This window comes from Lolium rigidum, chromosome 6, assembly GCF_022539505.1.
Source record: "Lolium rigidum isolate FL_2022 chromosome 6, APGP_CSIRO_Lrig_0.1, whole genome shotgun sequence".
NCBI classification, from domain to species: Eukaryota; Viridiplantae; Streptophyta; class Magnoliopsida; order Poales; family Poaceae; genus Lolium; species Lolium rigidum.
The window spans coordinates 222,925,758-222,946,574 of NC_061513.1; the positions used below are offsets into that span (position 1 = coordinate 222,925,758).

A 20,817-nucleotide genomic window follows, 5' to 3' on the forward strand; every position below is an offset into this window, starting at 1 on the left:
TGCAACCGATCTTTATGTTATTTCAGCACCGATCTTTATTTGAGTATATTAATGCTTCATGACAAACGACAGGTGAGTATATTTGCTGAGTTTCTGTGAATATGTGGGAGTGATGTTTTGGTACATGGGAGCGTATGCTCCCTTTATTTTGAAATACATGTTAGATACATTTTAAAATGTCAAAAAAATTGAAACAAAAATTTCGCGTACATCTTCATGTGCTACGTGCTCACAAAGTCGTTTCATGAAAAATCGACATGTCATGTGGGGTATGTAAAAAAGACAAAATTCGGTGCTGAAATGAAGACTTGTCACAAGATAAATTTTCTCTTTTTCATATAGACTACAAAAAAATTTCATTTTTTCGTGAAACTTGACGAATACATATATATTATGGAGATGTACATGTAAAATTTTTTATCAAAATTTTTTAACACTTGAAAATATATTTTTATGGTAGAGGGATCATACGCACCCGGGAGCCGAATTGAGTTTCTGAATATTCTGACCCTATATGGCTATATCTAGACAACATCTTAAGATATCGAAGTAGCTAAACATTTGACGTTTCTTATGAAATAATGTCGGTTGCCCTCATGTCCTGAGAAGATACAAGATCATCAAGACTTGACATGCATGCCTCTACTCGGTATGTTATTTGGTTTGAGCCTTCCATCACTAACAAATACTCTAGTATGTGGTTAGTTCATGTAAATTTATTTTGTGTTAATAATAAATAGTATATAATTTTACACAATCAAATTTAAATTTCATTTCGTGTGTAGCAAATGTTGTAACTTCAGGCCCATCATGAATTTCTTTGAGAAAATACGTCCTAATGCCTTGTTTGACACTAGAGTGTTGGGTGAAATCTGTGCCATCACCTAAACCTACAAAACCTCATCCACAGTACACTAGGTAGAGACAGAGTATTAAGGATTTAAAATACACTAAAATTTAGGGAAAATAATGGGGATAAGTGAAGATTAAACTCGCTCATACTCTACTAAAAAGAAAAACTCGCTCATACTCTAGCACCAAACATGCATTTAGAATAAGTGAGGATTTAAAATTTGATGAAAATTATCACCACTAAAACTATAGTGCCAAACAAGGGCTAAGAGAGTGTTTGAGATCGTTGCTAAAGCGCCGTAGAAACTTTGAGAAAATATTGTCCATTTAACGCATGGTTATGCATCATTTGCGGACTTTCGCGGCCTCGTCAAACTCCCTCTCGAGCTGCCACCCAGACTTGTAGTCACCTCTGTCGTGCATGAACTTGCAGGCATCGCCGTAGCCACAGTACCCCGTCTGCTTGTAGTCCTTGCAGATGCCGGGCTGGTAGTCGATCTGCGTGGAGTTGCGTATGTACGCCGGCGCCCGCAGCGGGCCGTGCGCGCCAGCGGCCTTCTCTCCGGACACCGTGTGCTCCCGCCGGAATCCAGCCTTGTGATCCGTGTACCCGTTGATCCCCTTGTAGACATCCCCGGAGGAGGAGCCGGAGGCGGTGGGGTCGTTCTTGACGGACGCCTCGGCCTGCTTGAGCTGTCGCTCGCGGATGGCGCGCGCGTCGCGGTCGTACGCCGTCTCCGTCTCGAGCGTCGCGGTGGCGCGGTTGTCGGTGGAGGACTGGATTGTCCTGGACGACTCGAACTGGAACCGGCGGGGCTCGCAGGAGTTGACGGCGGATGAGAAGAAGAGCTTGCTGGTAGTAGACGGCGGCTTCCTAGAGCGCGTCGCCGCGATGACGCCCGAATCGTCGTCGCGGCCTTCTTCGTCATCGGAGCCGGCAGACGCGGCGGGACGCTTCCGAATATTCTTCGGTGGCTTCCGGATAAAGTTACACACCGGCGCGGCGCCGGGCTCGCTGACGCCGCCGTCGGACATGGGGATGGGTAGGGTTCGGGGATTCCTGGGTATCAATTGGAAAAGATGTTGGCCCAGCCCCAATGCGCCCTGTACTTCGGACGTACTCCCTCCGTTCCTTTTTAATTGACTCGAATTTAGTACAAATTTGTACTAAATCCAAGTCAATTAAAAAGGAACGAAGGGAGTAGACGATAATCTGCGGCGACACGACGGACGTACACGACCGATCCACAGAGTTGCACACGTATTGCAAAAAGATAGCAGCTAGATTGGATGTATCGCACCTCTGATATTTTCGAAAAAGGAGCTAGATTGGATGTATCGAACCTCTGATATTTTCGTATTGATTCTTCACACGGTTGGTTCATACAAAGTATACTTGTATTTATACCTGGCAAGCAACTACCAACACGAGCCGACTCGGTGATGTCCCAGCGTCCAACACGGCATAGAACACGGCACGCAGCACCGGTTATAAAGCTGGTTTAAACTCAAGCTAGAAACGAACATAGACTACACGTATACTCCATCTGCGAATCCGTTTACAAATAAATGGACGTTTAGGTTTAATGATTATATAAAAAAAGTATAGGAGTACTAGGCATGTCACCAATTAGGAGGGTAGTTGTACCTCCAGCCCACCAGAGTTCAAATCCAAGTTTGACATCTGTGTATCTCATAAAGACGAAATATTCTTTCAGTATTCACATTGACAATAGTTTCTTGAAACCTATCAACATCCTTGACTAGGGTTTTTGAGTTGAGATAAATAGTTCTAAGTACTCACATTATACTATAAATTAGTTAGCAAATAGCAACTTTAGTTGGGAAAACGTTAGCCCAAGTTCAAACAACAACTTAAATTAGAAAACCACTAGCACAAATATATTAGAAAATAAAACACATAAACTTTGATTATAATATAGTTAGCACCTATAATTCTGAAAATATTATTATAAGTACAATTATTAACTTCAGTCACTGTATAGTACAGTAGAAAACAAAAGCATAATAAGCTTATTAGCATGATTTATTGGACAATTCAATTAGTAGGATGATTTATTTACCAAGATAATTTAATTCGCAAGAGGGGCAACGGTTAATTTAGGAACATAGAAATCTTTGTAATAGCCACTAGCGGATTCAAATATTCGCAAGAGGGACAACGGTTAATTTAGTAACATAGCAATCTTTGCAATAGCCACTAGCGGACAGTCATAATGCTCAACTAGTAGTCGCCATGAGGTTGTTTGGGGTCAGGGACCATGGACGAATCCAACAGGGTGGAAGTGGGGCTAGGACCACCCTAAAAATTTGGTCCAATAATCCTACTATATAATATATATTTGAAAAAAATACAGAAAATGATATCTCTAGGCCTAGCCCAGCTGCCCAGGAAGCAAAAGACGACGCTAGTCCATATCGATGCGGTTTTTATTTTCTTTCAGTAATCGTGTGCTGCTGTTCTCTCGATCCCCAAATCTGCCCTAGCCGCAAGTCCCGATACTGCAGTTTCGATCAGAAGTGTTTCGGTTTGATCGAGCAAGTGGACGATTGGAAGCAGCGAAAAAGCGAGCAGGCAACGCTGCAGATTACTACTAAAAGAGAGAAGAGCAAGGGAACAGAATGGTCGCGCGCGTAGGCACGACCAACGGCCAGCCCCATACGCAAGTTTCGTCCGCGATTCTCTAATCAGTCTAGCTCTTTACTTCTTTGGAGTTGCAAGTTTTAAATATTATTACCTCATTCGTATTACACTAAAAAAGCATTGTCCCTGAAGAAGAAGCATTCATGTAATATTACTGTATGCGTATTTTAGATATTTTATATGTAATCATTGAATTGTATGATGCTTGTGAGACCTTATAAATATATTTCTGTTGTTCTTATATACCCATACAATTGTATGGTTATTTTTATGGTATTGAAAAAAAATTGTGTCTAGTTGCCCCACCCTAACGCAAAATCCTAGATTCGCCACTGTCAGGGACCATGTTGTGGCCACGAGCGAATTAGTAATCGTTGTCCTCCACTCTAGGCAGTGGATCCTCCATATCAAACGAGGCATCCAATTACGTAGACAATGGATCCTAGAGGGCCGCATCACCTACGGATCAGGAAGTAAGGCGAAGAGATCTCTTCCCACGCCAATTATGGCCTCGCCCTCACCATTTTATCTCGCACTGCCATATCCTCTAGTCTCCTACTTTTCACTACTCCTTCGATGTCCGCCTCCTCCTCACCCTCATCCTTTCGTACCATGTGTGTCGCGTGGCCCGACCTCCTCCTATCATCATGTCGTGTAGTGGTAAACTTCTCTGCTCCTCCAATATTTTCGCCTCACTTTTTTCTTCACCTCCTTCCAAGACGCCCTTTGGGCCAAATCTAGAGAAGGATGAAGTGATGACATCTCTAACAATGTGCACATGTCAGTTTGTGTGGGTGGGTGTGTATGCTCTAAGAGAGAGTGGAGAGGGAGAGGGAGAGGGAGAGAGAGAAAACAAGACATATGAGTACCTGTGGGAGAGATGTGGTTAAGGTTTTCTAAAACAGGTATGGGCTTATATAATGCTCATGAACATTTCACACGGTTGTTGTGTACTCCCTCCGTTAGGGATTATAAGGTCTATAAGGTTTTTAAAATTGTTAGACAATATAAGGAATTTCCTCTCTCACACAATGTATGTTCTCCTTTCTCTCTCTCTTATCTCATGCGTGTAAAACTATAGATTCATGCAGTAATTAATGAAGAAAATTATTGATTTTCTCGGTCTTAGCGAATTGGCCCTGGGGATTTATAATCCCTAACAAGGTAGTACTACACTCACATCGCAAAAACAACTCAAGACCAAAGGGGAAAATAACGCGATATAACATTTTAGAGAAACATACACTGTGCTATATCCAATTTTTTTGCTACCTCGCTACAGACGCGATATAGTGGTAAATCGCGATAGATGTTTGACATTTGGCGTTGGCATTTTTGGTGGCAGCCTAAAATGGAGTCATATTTAAGTGCCAATTTTAATTTTTCTATACAGGGAAAAAGCTTTGCTCCAATCTAGGTTTCACGGCATTTTTTTAGATGGCAGTTGCTAGGTTATAGCGCCGTTGTTGCCAGGTTATTAGTTAACAATTACCAGATAATTTTTATATGTGTTTTTCCGTAGAGAAATGATCTACATATTTAGAGATCATATATTCGATCAACTCTAATTTTTATTTAAAAATATGTTAACTTCTAACCTGTTAACCAACTATGGCTAACATGGTGACAAAGTGACTGTAATCTGGCAACTACGTTATAAAAAAAAAATCTCAAAAGATATCAACAGGAGATCTAGTTTCGAAGATCTTATCGTGAAAAAGCTAACCGTGAAAAGTAATCTAAATTTTAACTTACGGTTCAAGAGATAAAATATTTTAAAGTTTGAAAAACAAAAGGAAACCTCCGTGGAGTTGGGATGTATGCATGCAATTGACATATTCCCTACGGAATGCTAATCTGGGTCACGTGCCTTAGAGAGCACAATCCATTAAAGATAGTACATCGCTGCATGAAAAAAGCTGTTGTGTCATTGCAGTTAATGATAATAAATCATAATAATACTAGTCATAACGGATAGTATTATATAATAATATCATGCATATGATAGTATGATAACATCTTCATAATGCATGCCATCATGTAGTAGTTTCATATGGTTATTATATTTATCATTTTGCAAAATATCAAAACAAAGATAGTGCATAAATCTATTTGACATTATTTATTATCTAATAATATTAATTATGAGATGGTATCCACCTATGTGACTCTAATCATTTCTCTTTCTTAATTAGTTGCCATATCAATTTTTTTTGTGAGGCTGTGTTGCATGATAGCGGTTAGATACCGACACCATAGGTAACTTGACAATTAGATACCGTACAATAGCACGTAGAACTAGAAAAATTAATATCAAATAGATCTGGAACATAATGTTTCATTGAGATTCTATAAATCAATAAATATAATAAAAATATGATACAATGCATTATAGAAATAGTATTACATATTCATATCATACGCGGACATTTGCCTCTCTGGCAACACATAACCCATTTTTTGAACAATTCAGAAATAGTGTTCTGAAGTTTCAAAAAGATAAAAACTATTTAACATTAACTTTGGTTGAGGTCTCCGGCAATGTTGGTCTTTTTCTTTTGTTTTGCTACATACCGGCAAATGCGAGGGTTTTTTCGTTACATAGAAGCAAAAGTGATATTTGCAGTATTTATGTGGAAGTTGTTTTTTCTACGATAGCGTAATTTTTTTTTGCCCCAGACAAAATTTATTTATGCTTTATGAAAGTAAAGGAAGATTAGGAGGCTAAGTGGAGCACTTGTTGCGCTCTGAATCAGAGGGACCGAGGGTTTGATTCTGAATAGAGCTACAAACGAGCAGAGTTTGAGCGAGTTAGACTTAACTTAGCTCAACTTATACAAATATTAGAGGGAGGTCATACTGAATCGAGCTAAAGGTCAAGCTGGAAAAGTTGGTTCATGTACTTAGCTTGTAACAATCGTCGATCTGGAGCTATTTTTGAGCTAAGAAAAATAATAAATTTTCAATTTATCTTGCATATAGAAGGTTCGAAAATAACATCCACAATATATAGAATGAATAAATTAACCTTCTATATTCTCTTAATCAAATTACAAAGAATAAATCGCATCCACAACAATAAGATAATAAATTGTTACATGTACTTCCATTATATAACAAAATTATTGCACACGGTTCGAGTTGTCGAACTCAATCGAGCGAGCTAGTGTTGGCTCAAGATCAACTCGTGTTCCAATTGAGCTATATAAGACACTCATACTCGGGTCATTTGTTTTTGCGTCGATCTCGAGCCGAGCTAAAAAACGAGTCGATCTCGAGCCGCTCAGAGGTCTCAAGCTTTTCTTGTAGCCCTTAGGTCGATTATTTCTTGTAGCTCAGGGGGCGGTTGGGGAGTACTACTATAAGACAATTTAGGAAAAAAAAATTGTTGCTTCTTTTGGGGCCTAAATTTGGATGCCACACCGGTTAGGACTTAGACCCTGGATCATCAAGGTAGGGTGCAACGTGGAATAGCTGGCTGGCGTCCAAAATTAAAACACGATGGAAAATCCATCGCGCGCCTGCGGCGTGCAAGTAGTAATCAGAGTCAGGAAGGAATTAATCGGGCTTGCGCGGCCTTGATTGCGCATCGAATAATTTCCCGAGGTATGCACGCCCAGCGGGCTGGAGCTTGACCCGTATCCGTCCCCAACCGCCCCCATTGAAAACCTCTGTAAACGAAAGCTTCACAACAGTATTCTACTCCGACTCCGCGCCTGTCACTCACGCTGCCTCCGTGACCTCTGCCGCTATATACTCGCGTCGCAGATTGCTCGGTATCATTGTTGTTGTCTCCTCTCCCGCGCGCGCACGGCACCCCCCGCTACATCGTTCTTCGCCGTCGTCGGCGAACCAAGAGGTCCTCTCGCCGCCGGCCGACGATCGACGGGGTGGGGGATCGTGCACGATGGAAGACTTCGTCGTGAGCTACGTGGTGACCGGGCTGGCCTTCTGGTCGACGGCGTTCCTGGTGATGCGGGCGCTGATGCCGAAGCGGTCGTACGAGTTCTGCAACCGCGCCGTGTCCACCATGCACGCCGTCGCCGCCGTCGGCATGTCCTGCCTCTCCGTCGCGGACTGGTCCTGCCCCGTCTGCCCGCTCAACGCCCCTCCTCCCAGCGCCAGGTAACCCTCCATCGATCTCGCGGTGATCCGTGATACACGCCGGCCCGTGCATGCAGCAACTGACCCGTGCATGACATAATCTCGCGCTCGCGCGCGCGCGCGGCTGCTGCAGATGAAGTCGCTGGCGGTGACGCTGTCGTACATGATCTACGACGCGGCGTGCTGCCACCTCAACGGCGACGTGCGGCTCGACAACACCGTGCACCACCTCGTCAGCATCGTCGGCATCGGCGCAGGCCTCGCGTACCAGAGGTGCGGGACGGAGATGATGGCCTGCATGTTCATCACTGAGATCTCCAGCCCGCTGCTGCACCTCAGGGAGATGCTCAAGGAGCTCGGCGTCAAGGACACCGACCTCAACCTCACCGTCGACGTACGTATATGTCGACCTCTCCCCTTCTTCCTCGCTCTTTCTTCGCCGGCCGTGAATTAACTGTTTCCCTCTCCTCTCCATGCTTGTGTCTGTAGATTCTGTTTGCGGCGACCTTCTCGGTGGCACGGATGGTGGGAGGGCCGTACCTAACCTATGTCACCCTGACGACAGATTACCCGATCCTCATCAAGGTATTTTGTACCCATATACAGTACATTATCTCGCAACCAATCTCAACTACCTCTCCACTATTTCCTCTCCTGCATGTATAAATGCTTGGAGCTTTTCTCTATTTTTCCAGGCCATGGCGGCGGGCTTGCAACTGGTGAGCGCCTACTGGTTCCTCAGGATCCTACGGATGGTCAGGTACAAGCTCGGGAAGAAGCGACCTGCAGCGGCGCCCAAAGTCGCCGACAACTGATCCATCGATGCACATATGGAGTATGTTGCTTGAAACCTTGAGCGATTCTCCTCTGGCCTCTGGGGGGGAAAGGATCGGATCGTGGGCCTGTACCATACCAATTGTCATCGATGCATATACATATATACTGTAGCAATTCAATTTGACTGTCGTCTCGTGCGTGCAGAAACAACAACAGTTTACGATCACTGCTTTGCCTCCTGACTCATCACTGGCGTATATATGATTTCAAACCGTACGCTTTCTTCTGTGGTTACACATGCTGCGTTTGCTCTTTTTTTTTCTTCGAAATAGGCTTTCGCCCCGCTTTATAAATAAAGCAACCACACCATACAACAGTTCAAGCAAACAAAAGAAAAACGCTGGGGCAACAGCACAAACATGCCCAACACAAGGAAAAGATACAAAGGAAGCCAGGGCCAGGGGCACATCGACACAACGATAGCACCCCAAAACCATAGCACCCTCCAGAATTGTCCCACCACGCGGCAAGCACCCCGGATCACCAAGTACCAAGGCAGCACCTTCAAGAAGGAATGCGACGTCGATACGACGCTGCTGCCCGGACCAAAATGGACCTAGGGTTTCCCTCGGTACTTGGGGAGGAATGGAGATGGGGTATCCTCAACGCCCTTCAAGAAGGAGTGGTGACACCAAAATGGACCTAGCGTTTGCTCATTCTCGGAACCTAATTCACCTCCATCATAAATGTAAAGAGAAACAACACCATAATACCATTGTCTCATGCTATCGATCATACCTACATTGATTAGTCATGCAGGAGTGACAGTATCTCTCAATACATCGCTGAATTCAATCTGACTGATGGCTCAAGATAAGTTGGAGAGTACTTGAGATAATTTATGTATTTCGCTATTTCGAATACCTAAACTCCAGTGGTGCTAATTTGCTATTCCCAGGTGCATATGCTCCCTCCCCCTCAAATACATATTTCTGATTGTCAAAAAGTTCCAATATAAATTTCGCATATACACCTTGACAATGTATGTGTGTTCATACATTTTCGCAAAAATCCGATATTTTTTCTGATCGATGTAAAAAAGACATATGTCTCACAAGAATTCTTATTTTTACCATGAAATTTTATCCTTTTTTACCCAGCCCAAATGACAAGTCTTTTTTTCAGGGAAAGCCTGTATGCACATGCAGCATGTGAAGTTGTACAAGTGAATTTTTTATTTGATTTTTTTAACATTTCAAATTATATCAAAGATGCATTTCAAAACAAAAGGTACTATATGCACCCAAGAGCTAAAACATCACCCCGATGAAGTAAGCGCGTACATAAATCTCGATAAGACATAACAACTCGCGTACTCTAAATACTCCAACATCAACAAAACTAACTCAACTCTAACCTTAAGAACGATGATTAAAATTGGTTGTCCCTTCTTATCATCCTCCACCCTCGCACGGAACAGTTTATCAACAGCTTAATTATTTTAATTGTTGATGTGGCTATTGTTGACTGAGATGTGCCAAAAAACAAATTGAATCCATCTAACCATATCCATGTACCTTGATGTTGCTCACCAGTCTAGGAAATCAGCCAACCAATCAGGACATGCTAATAATAAGTGTAGTCAACTTAACAAAGAAGAAAACATGCAAGCCAAATAATTTTTAGTCTCAGACTAAGTTATATAACAAGTGTAGACTAACGGGAATTTTTTGGACATTGGTACTCATTAATGTGATATTATTTAGTTTCAGACTAAGTTATATAATGTTCTGAACGCTAAGTTACACACAGGTTGAGAGGGGGGGTTCCTTAAGACTGTTTATTTAGACTTGTATTTTTGCCTAAGCTACATATTTTCGAATTTGGGTTTGAAATATGACACGGATGGTGGGAGGGCCGTACCTAACCCATGTCACCCTGACGGCAGATTACCAGATACTCATCAAGGTATTTTGTACCCATCTCAACTACCCCTCCTACTATTTCTGCATGTAGAAACTACTTGGATGTTGTGTATTTCTCTAAGGGCGATGGCGACAGGTTTGCAACCGGTGAGCGCCTAATGGTTCCTCAGGATCCTGCGGATGGTCAGGTACAAGCTCGGGAAGAATAGACCAGCGGCGGCCAGAGAAAGGATCATGCATGTAACATATACATACTGTAGCAATTCAATTTGACTGTTGTGCAGAAACAACAACAGTTGACGATCACTGCTTTGCCTTCTCACTCACTGGCGTATATGTATGATTTCAAACCGTACGGTTTCTGTTGTTACACATGCTGCGTTTGCTCATTCTGGGAACCTAATTCACCTTCCATCATAAATGTAACCATAATGCCACAGTCTCACGCTGTCGATCATACCTGCATCTGCATTTGTTGGTCATGCAGCGAGTCTATATCTCCCAATACATCATCACTGCATACTGTCATTGGAACCGGATCGTCAAAGAAAGTTAGAAAAGCTACAATACCCTAACTTTCCTTCTTCCAAGCCACATGGTTATTACGGCCAAAATAACTAGGATAAAATTACATAATACAAATTTATTTTATGTATATAGAGTAATTACATTTAAACAAAATTTTGGTGTAAAAAACTTAGTTTAAACCTTTTATGCCAACAGAAATATCTGTAGCAATTAATTACCCTACATGATAGGGTGCTTATTCTACAATCTCTTCCTTGTTTTTTTCCTAACTTGCCTCCTCAACGTTAGAGAACCGGTTCCATTGTCATTCAATTCAGGAAGCTTTAAGAAATATAAGTAATCAAGATGGCTCTGAAGTAAGCGCATATATAAATCTCAACAAGAAATCACAACTTGCATACTTCAAATACTCCAACATCAAAAACACTTACTCAACTTTATTTAACCTCAAGAATAATGATTAAAATTGGTTGTTCCTTCTTATCATCCCCCACCCTCGCACGGAACAGTTTATCAACAGCTCAATTCTTTTAATTGTTGATGGGGATATTGTTGACTGAGATGTGCAAAAAAATTGAATCCATCGAACCATATCCATGTACCTTGATGCTGCTCACCAGTCTAGGAAATCAGCTAACCAACCAGGACATGTTAATTATAAGTGCAGTCAACTTAACAAAGAATAAACACATGCAAGCCAAATAATCTTTCAATTACGTTTGTTCATTCTGGGTAATTGACCTCATAATAAATGTAAAGAGAAACAACACCATAATGACATTATCATGGTGCCGATCGTGCCTGCACTGGTTGGTCATGCAGGAGTGATAGTATCTCCCAATAGTACATCACCACATATTGCCATTGACCAAGCTTGAAGAAATACCCCAAATACTCCAACATCATCAAAACTAACTCAGGTTTAACCTCAGGAATAATGATTAAAATTGGTTGTCCCTTCTTATCGTCCTCCACCGTACCATGGAATGGTTAATCAACATCTGAATTCTTTTAATTGTTGATGTAACTATTATTGACTGAGATACACAAAAAATTAAATTCATCGAACCATATACATGTGCCTTGATGCTACTCATCTCTCTAGGAAATCAGCTAACCAACCAAGACTTGTCAATAATAAGTGCAGTCAACTAAACAAAAAAGAAAGCACAAGCAAGCAAGCCAAATAACACCTTTCCTACTCACTTCGTGTAGGAGTACTAAATCCATCAAACCATATCCATGTACCTTGATGCTGCTCATCAGTTTTAGGGGATCAGCTAACCAACCAGGACACTATTGCCAATAAGTGCAGTCAACTGAACATAGAAGAAAACACAAGGGAAAACAGATACTCCCTCCGCTTCTAAAAAAGCTTCTCAACTTTGTCTAGATATGGATGGGAGTAGTTAGAAAAAGTTGAGAAACTTTTATTGGAACGGAGGGAGTAATACATTTCCTACTTATAAAGATTCAAGTTCAGGTGGTTTGTTCACTTCTTTTCGAGCACTTTTTTTTGTTGTCTCAGCCTGTCAAGTAGGACTATACAACAAGAAAGATCATTAAGCATTTCCACGGGCGCCAACACAGAGCTATTAGGGGAACCGGTTGTTCTAGGGAGGGGTTGCCCATACCGGCGCTCCCAATAGCCTTGGGTGCCCACCTTCATTTCCAGATCCCTGGCGCAAAGCAGGTGGCTCGGTGTAGGTGTCGACGGGGTGGTTGAGGTCGAGGCGAAAGCCCTAATGTCGCGGTGTAGTGACGATCGAGAAGGTGGCGTGGGGATCGACGGTCACCTTGCTCTCGCCTATATCAGGGGAGTCGACATGCATTTGCCATAGTAGCGGTGGCTCGGTGAAGAACGCCGATGACAATGTGACACTCCTCGAAAAGCTGGCGGTGGTGCACCCTTGACTACGTCCGGTGCCGACATAGTAGCCGCCTTCAGATTGCATGACTCCAATGCTGAGGCTGACCTGCGCCGCCACCTCCTCCGCAGGGCTGGTTGGCCTCGCTAGCCTTGCGTTGCCTCTTGCAGTCCACCATCAAGATGGCGCACTGGTTGCGCTCGGCCTGCCAAGCCTCCGCTGTCATGGTCGGCATCTCCTTCAATGGGGCCTTGTGCGGCTTCACCGGCGTCATCGAATTTCTTTTCGGAGGATGCTGGAAGTAGCGGCGGCGGCGTCCTCTAGGCGCGACCTAGAGCGGTGCGCTGGAATTGGAGTGGCGAGCGGGAAAATGGACTGGCGGGTGTGAGGGGGCAACTGGAGGAATAGTTGTAGGATTTGGGTTGTATGGCTGGCAGGACGGCCCCACTGTCAAAATCCAACGTGGCGAGGAGCACTGACGCTTCTGTCCGGCGCCCTGTCCATAGGGGCCGGCACGGGAGTTCCCGCTATTCTATTGGGCTCCTAAAAGACGCCAAGACCCTAATTGGCCTATGTGGGGCAGAGGCATCAAAGTTAATTTGACATCAAAACCAACTCAATTTTAATACTGAGAGCAATGATTAAAATTGATTGTCCCTTCTTATCATCCTCCACCCTAGCATGGATCAGTTAATCAACAACTCAATTCTTTGATTGCTGATGTGGCTATTGTTGACAGAGATATGCATAAGTTAAATCCATCAAACCGTATCCATGTGTCTTGATTCTACTTATCAGTTCAGGAAATCAGCTAACCAACCAGCACACCTCAATAATAAGTGCAATAAACTAAATAAATAAATAAATAAACAAACAAGCCACAAAACATCTTATAAATATTCATGCACAAACGTTTCTTACTGGCCTAGCTCAAGCACAGCAGATTAGTCCACATTTGAAACAGTAAAGCGGAAATTGGGTGAAGCCAAGGCCAAATACCAGGTTAATGTGAGCTGCAATTTTCACATCTTCGAAATATACCTTGTACAATTTTTTCCTCGGAACTAGCTCAAAGAACCACGAGTGAGCTCCTTACTGTCGTGGTCCTAGGTTCACAACTGCATACACCGACTATCCTCACAGGTCTAAACAAATTAGCCCATGTGAGTCGGGTCCCCTAAACCGTCACCAAACGGCGTCGGATTGAGCGTTTAGGGGACGTGTTTTATTCGTGTCGCGTTTAGGGGACGGCGTGCCCCAGTCGCGTCCCCCAAACAAAATCCCCAAATAAATATTAGTGCACGAAAATAAAGTTTTTTATTCAAATTTGATTATATATTATAAAGTTTGAATGAGAACGGCTACATTTCATCTAAACCCTACCCTACTGACCGCCCGGCGGTGCGTTCGACGGCCCTGCCCCGTCGTCGCCTCCCCTCCGCCGCAGCTCCTGCTGCGCGCGCCGCCTCTTCATGCGTAGGGCGGTGGCCAGACGCCGCTGCTCCAGCAGTGCGTCGTCGCCTGCCCTCCCCTGCTGTGCCGCCTGGAGGGAGAGCTCGACGGCACGGTGAATTTGCGTCTCTTCGCGGGCACGGGCGGCGTCCTGGAGCTTCTTCTCCGACTCGAAGGACTCGACGAGCGCGCATTGCTGATCGGCCTTCTCATCCGGGTGCGGCCCGTCATCGTCGGACCACTCGAACTCATCGTCGTCCTCCACCTCGGTCTCCTCCTCCTCCGCCTCGGCCTCCTCCTCCTCCATTGGCGCCTCCTCCTCATCCGTTGGCGCCTCCATCATCGCCGCCGCCAACTCCTCCGCCCGCCTCCCCCAGGCCGCCTCCGTTGCCGCCAGCGCCGCCTCCCGCTGCTGACGCTCCTCCGCCGCCAGCTGCTGCGAGCGCTCCATCGACTCCCGCCGCCGGCGCTCGATCGCCCCCCGCCGCCGGCGCTCGATCGCCTCCCGCTGTTCATGGTACTGCGCCTCCCGCTCCTTGCGCTGGCACCGGCGCAAATCATCCCACCGCCGGCTCATCTCCTCCGTCCGGTGCCGCTGCGCCTCTTCTACCGTGGAGGCGTCGAACGCCGCAATTGTGACCGCCAGCGCCTCCTCCTGCCACGCTGCTGCCGCCGCGCTCTCGTCAGCTGCGGGGCCAGGGGCGTAGACCGCCGCTACATACGCCGCGTGCGCCGCCTCACGCTGCTGGCGAGCCTGATGCTCGAGTGCCTCCCGCCGCTCCTGACGATATGTACGCCAATTCTCCGTCCCTCGCCGCCGCCGCTCTTCCCGGGCGGCGACGTCGATGCCAAACTGCGAATCCGGTGGTGGAGGTGGTGCTGGAGGAGACGACGGTGGAGGGAACTGGCCATCGCCAGGGCGGTTCATCATTGCGCACTGGTGGTGGAGGAGACGGCGGTGGAGCGACGACGGTTATGCTTGTGGCGGAGAAAGGGGTGCCGACGGCTGTGGTGGCTGCCATTGAGCCGGGAGGGCCTTTTATAGACGTCGGCGTCGGGAAGAAAGCGCGGGAAGAGGCGGAAAGAAAGCGTGGGAACACGCGGTGGCGTGCGAACGCCGGCGCCGCGTGGAGGCTGCGCAGCACCAACGAGACGTCTCGCCTGCCCCTCTGTCGCCATTAAGGCAAAGATGCCGTCGTGTGTCACTGCGCGCGAATAACTTCCTTCGCGAGGTAGGCGACGGTTAGGTTAAAATCAATGTTCCGCGAGGTAGGCGACGGTTAGGTTAAAATCAATGTGCCGCTGACGGGTCAGACCCCGCTTCGCCTCGCTTTTCGTTGTGTCCGGCGTGCCCAGAGCGTTGCCTGTGGGGCGGGGACGGGCTCATGCGCCGGACAAAAAGCGGCTTTAGGGGACTGTGGTGCGAGGACGGGCTCAGGCGCCGGACAAAAAGCGACTTTAGGAGACGCTGCTGAGAACATTTTTTTGTCCGGGCCGCTCCAAATCGCTTTGGAGGACGCGACTGGAGATGCTCTGAGACATTCTCACCGCACCGCTTTGGAGGACGCGACTGGAGATGCTCTGAGACATTCTCACCGCACCAGGCAGCAGGCATACATATTGGAACCACAAGGGTGCGTGACTCTTAGAATCGTCTAACGAAACACCAACAACAGAGAACCAATGCAACAATGTGGATCATCATGCACTTACACCAACTTTGAGAATCAAACCGAAGAACTACTCACAAAAGATACCCCAAAACATGTCCAATACATCTCGCTTGGAAGGATGCTCTTATGATAAAGATATGATGATAAACTAATACTGCTAATAGCTAAGCAACTTGCTTGTCGATTGTTTCGGTTGCATAAACTTTCAGGTTTCTTCACTGTTATTTCTGCCGCTTCAATTCAGGTGTTACATTTCACATCCCCCTAGGCCCTAGCATGCACATATAGAGTTTTTTTTTCCCGATGGCTTCGTTTTCACCATAATTTTGCCACCACCCAAGCTGCTAAGCAAGGAAGCGCAGCTCGGTTCACTAGTTGATCGAGGCCTTCCTGATCTTCACTTGCCACCACTGTCCCAGCCAAAATACAATTAATGGTCAGGTTGGAAGATAATTAAGCATTGGACGATCTAGAGAACCAAATATAAACATCTACTTTTACATCAAAATTCAAAGGATGGAAGTCAAAATGCTACAGCCGTTACAGTCTACCCAGTAGAGCATACAAACTGGTCACAAGAAAGTAAAACTGTTGGAGCCTAGGTATCGCGTTGTTAGCTAGATTGGGTTATACTTACACATTTGGTTTTAAGGGGAAAATCTTCATTGTGGTACATCTGAGTTAGACAACTTTCATAACCACAAACATCATAACTGAATCAGTAAGAGAGGGCATGCTTCAGCAAACAGACATGGACAATTGATTTCTTTATACAGCAGCATTCTGGTAACTCGTAAGTATTAGCAAACCAAGACATAATAGGTTGAGATCAAAGTTTAAAGGCTAAACCCCAATTTATCTTATCTATCCCCGAATTCCCCATTCTCCTTCTAGGCTTGCCGACCATGCACCCATGCACAGCGGGCACCCTCATTCACCCGTGCAACATCGATATTATAACTGTTTCCTGCTCTACGCTTATGGTAAGACAACAAAAAAATAAACTAAAGTAATATTGCTCAAAGGCCAAAAGACAAACCTTGAAGGATCATCCTTGAGCGCAGGGAATGTAGGAGGCCAGATCATCATAAAAGGATGGATACGACGCAAACATGTATCATTTCGTGTGATCTCATGCACTTTACGCAGCGTCCTGCACTTAATATCCCAGTGAAATGTGCACAGAGGTGTCTCTAGTAACACAAACTCAGCATTGGGCCCCACCATGGTTATCTCCACAAAACCTTCATTCCCATTCTCAAGCCTGCAGTCTGAGATTCTCAAATCAGCACACATCTGAAGCAAACAGATGGTAGCCACCAGCAACCAGTTGCCCCCCTCGTAGAGCCAGATGACAAGCTGAAGCTCATTGACATGGATAAGATATACCCCCGAACCATCATCAGCTCGCAACAGCGCGCCTTGTTCTTCCACCACACTTGAGCCCCAGGGGTTTAATTGTGAAGAAATGTTGGCCACACACCACCCCTTGTGGGAGCTGAACTGTGGAGAAGGACAAACCGTCACCTCCTTCTTCGATGAGGAGATGAGCAACTGCCATGTCATTTCCTTCCGAGAGTTGGTGCCGTGGCGGTGTTGGGATGACGGCCATGACTCTGTCGGGGAAGAGTGGGTTGCGCACTACCCTATCGGGCCCTCTCGCACCACCATTGTGGCGTTTCAAGTAGATTAAGACGTTGTTCTTCCAGCAGTCGGCAACGTAGGTCCATCCGTTCTCGTAGGCGTCCAAGCTGAAGCTTTCGTGGCGGAAGACAGAGTCGAGCTCTGGAGGCCGGGGCAGGATCGGCAAGAAGCGTGAGGAGTACAAATGCTCCCCGGTGGCGGTGTTGACATAGAATCCGAGGAGTCGGGGAGGGTGGAGCTTGCGGAAGCGGCGGAGGACGGCGGGGTCAGAAGCGAGGCTGTACCAGCGCTTACAGACCAGCGCCGCACGGACGAGGCTGGTGGGGAAGCCGAGGCGGACAATGATCTCAATGAGGAGGTTGTCGTCATCGAGCACCTTGGATTCCGGGTCGGCTGTCGCTGCTGCAGAACACGGCAGCATGTTTTCATCCAGGTTGACCCTGGAAAGGCACCAGCGTAGACAGAAGCCATCAATGTTTTAGCAATTTCGTCAACATGGATGCAGTCTCGCAGGAACATTACAGCACGCAACAAAATACAAACAGTACGCATGCATCCAGCTATCACAACACACAACAAAGTAGATTCGCAGCCTAGCTGCGCAAAATGAAAAAGAATTGGAGCTTACCCTTCGGGGCTGTCGTCAGGGCCTATCATCTACGCTCCGCCTCTCTCAGCTGTCGCGGCAAGGGGAATGAATGTTGGTTAGGGTTCATGAGGCGGAATCGGGCTAGGGTTTCTCGCGAGAAAAGAAGAGGAAAGGAGAGAAATTGGTGCAAGATTGTGAAGGAAATGAAGGGGAAGGGCTCGCCTGACCTCGAATCGCCGGTGGCTGACGGCGGTGCTGCTTCCGCCCTTTCGCTCGGGTGGAGACCAGACCGGACTGCCACTGGAGTGAGAAGCGGAGAGCTGAGACCGAGGAGAGTCCCTGAACTGTTTGAGTGGAAATTTAGCGTGGGTTCAGCCCATATGAACAATGGACCAGGAAGCCCACCAACCTTGTTACCGTACTTCCAGATTTTCAACCCACGCGGCCCATTATTGGTGTTTTCCCTTCAATTGATCGAGAGCCTTTCGAGGGGAATTCCTATATGCCGACCAGGTCGGTGCCTGCACCGCGCCGCACACCCCCGCGCGCGGTGTGGGCCGGCCCGGTTAGGCGATTTTTACCGTTTTTTCTTCTTTTTCTTTTCCTTTCCTTTTCTGTTTTCTGTTTTTTTTCTGTTTTTTTTCTTTTTTTTTCTTTTTTTTTGTTTTTTGTTTTCTTTTTCAGTGTTTCTTTTTTGTTCTCTCGTTTTTTTTCTGTTTAAAAATATTTTTCGAAAATTATCAAATTTGAAAAATGTTCAAGTATGATAAAATTTGAACAAATTTTGAAATTTAAATAAATTTTTAATCTTGAACGAATTTCAAATTTGAACAAATTTTAAATTTTGAACGATTTTTAAATTTGAACGTATTTCAAAATTTGAACACATTTTTCATCTTGAACGAATTTCCAAATTTTGGAAGAATTTTGAAATTTGAACAAATTTAAATTTCGAACGATTTTTAAAAATTGAACGAAATTCGAAATTTGAACAAAATTTTAATTCTGAACAATTTTTGAACTATGGACGATTTCCAAATTTTGAACGAATTTAAAATCGAACGCAAAAAGAAAACAGAAATGAAAAAAACATTACTGGGCCGGCCCACAGGCTGGGGAGGGTGTGCGGTGGGTGCACCGCACCGACCAGGTCGGTGTATATCACCCCCCCTTTCGAGGGGTGCTAAGGGCGGTGCTAACCATAAAAGTTTTAATGGGCTTGGCCTATTAGTTCGATTATTTCAAAATTTTCCAGATTCAAAACTTTGCTTAGATTCAAATTTGTCCAGATTTGAATTTTTCTTAGATTTAAAAATTGCCCAGATTCGAAATTTGCTCAGATTTGAAATTTGCTAAGATTAAAAATTTGCTTACTTTGAAATTTGTTTGAATTTGAAATTTGCTTAACTTTAAATTTGTTAAAATAGAAAAAAAAGAAAAAAGAACAAATCGAAAAATCGAAGAAAAACCAATGAAAATCGAAACCCAAGAAAAACAAGAAAAAAAACTCGACAAAAACCAGAAAAACCAAGGCCTACAAGCTCCCTGCGTGTTAATGGGCCGCGATGTGGGGCCCCGGACTAGCTGTCCGAAACACCCGTTATGCATACATTCACGATCCCATGATCAGTGTGTCGTGAAAGCATAACCGAACTGGTATCAAACACATCATCCATTACAGTACCAAATAAAAAGATTACAACAGGTCATATGACCAATACTTACATAAGAGCCGCAATGGCAGGAGATCAACAATCACACAGCGGAAATACTTCAGACGAAAAGCGTTCGCATGGCCCAAGTCATGCCATAACCCTACAGGCAACTGACTGGGAAGACGTTCCTAGCTCGCATAGACGTCGTTGACTCCTTTATCTGTCGGATTCCACCAAGTCTGGCCAAGTAAATAGCCAGGGACAATGCCATGAGTACACTATGAATTGTACTCGCAAACCACCTTAGAGAGAAGTAAAGGATATGCATATTTGGCAGTAGCAAGGAGCAGGCACTATTCTAGGGTTACAAGGAGTGAGAGATAGTTTCTCTCGAGAGTATGACATCTCTATATCTTTGTTGAAAACCTTTTTGAAAACAAGTTTCTTTTAAAGACTAATAGGTAAGGGTGACCCAATTTCCTTACCGGCCATCTTATATGGCCAAAACAACTTTTCCAACTTTCCACCATACCTCTCAGGTACATTTCCACCAGTCCCACTGGCATCATTTTCCCGAAACATTTTTGAGAAAACACTTTTATAAATCAAAACTCTTCGTGCTAAGCAACAGACTCTTCCCAACCGTCCATAACCGCGGACACGGCTATTCGAATAGTTTTCACTCGGGCAGAGGTCGTACACTTTCCCCACAAGATCCGATAAATCCGCCGGGATCATCCCCGGTTCACCAAGCGTCAAAACGCGAGGTTCGGATAACCGATCGCAGCTTTTCGCTTGCTCGCCTTAGCCTAAGACATGCCGCCTAGAGTTGTACCTCCCAACACCCGCAGTCCGAGGGGTCATTTACCCAGGAGTAGCAAATTCCCCGACCAGCTCGACCCTCCGTAATGCCGCGACCAACTGCGGGGCATTATTCAATGGGAGCTCATAGGTTGTACCCCGCCATCTAAAGAGAAGGAAAGGCGTCCCCGGCACGTCGGGAAGGCCCGGTCGATAGGTGTCCATGCTCGGACTACCCCTTACACTTGCAGGACTCAAACTAAGGCGAGAAAAACTACTACGCT

At 45.3% G+C, this 20,817-nt stretch overlaps 3 protein-coding genes across 3 annotated transcripts; 1 reads left to right on the forward strand and 2 right to left on the reverse strand.

Moving 5' to 3' along the window:
* Positions 1 to 1,190: 1,190 nt before the first annotated feature.
* LOC124660372 (zinc finger CCCH domain-containing protein 15-like) lies at positions 1,191 to 1,887 on the reverse strand. Its single transcript, XM_047198179.1, has one exon. The coding sequence runs from the start codon at positions 1,885 to 1,887 to the stop codon at positions 1,198 to 1,200; it is 690 nt and encodes a 229-aa protein (XP_047054135.1). The 3' UTR covers positions 1,191 to 1,197.
* A 5,278-nt stretch (positions 1,888 to 7,165) lies between these two features.
* LOC124666032 (TLC domain-containing protein 5-like) lies at positions 7,166 to 8,688 on the forward strand. The gene is made up of 4 exons (XM_047203375.1): positions 7,166 to 7,637; positions 7,755 to 8,015; positions 8,111 to 8,206; positions 8,317 to 8,688. The coding sequence occupies exons 1-4, from the start codon at positions 7,425 to 7,427 to the stop codon at positions 8,434 to 8,436; spliced, it is 690 nt and encodes a 229-aa protein (XP_047059331.1). The 5' UTR covers positions 7,166 to 7,424; the 3' UTR covers positions 8,437 to 8,688.
* An 8,678-nt stretch (positions 8,689 to 17,366) lies between these two features.
* Positions 17,367 to 18,145, reverse strand: LOC124663788 (the record flags this gene model as incomplete). The annotated part of the gene is made up of 2 exons (XM_047201450.1): positions 18,117 to 18,145; positions 17,367 to 17,928 (listed from the first exon to the last, which is right to left on the reverse strand). Coding segments are annotated over exons 1-2 (591 nt in total), but the record flags the coding sequence as incomplete, so codon positions are not given.
* Between the last annotated feature and the right edge of the window lie 2,672 nt (positions 18,146 to 20,817).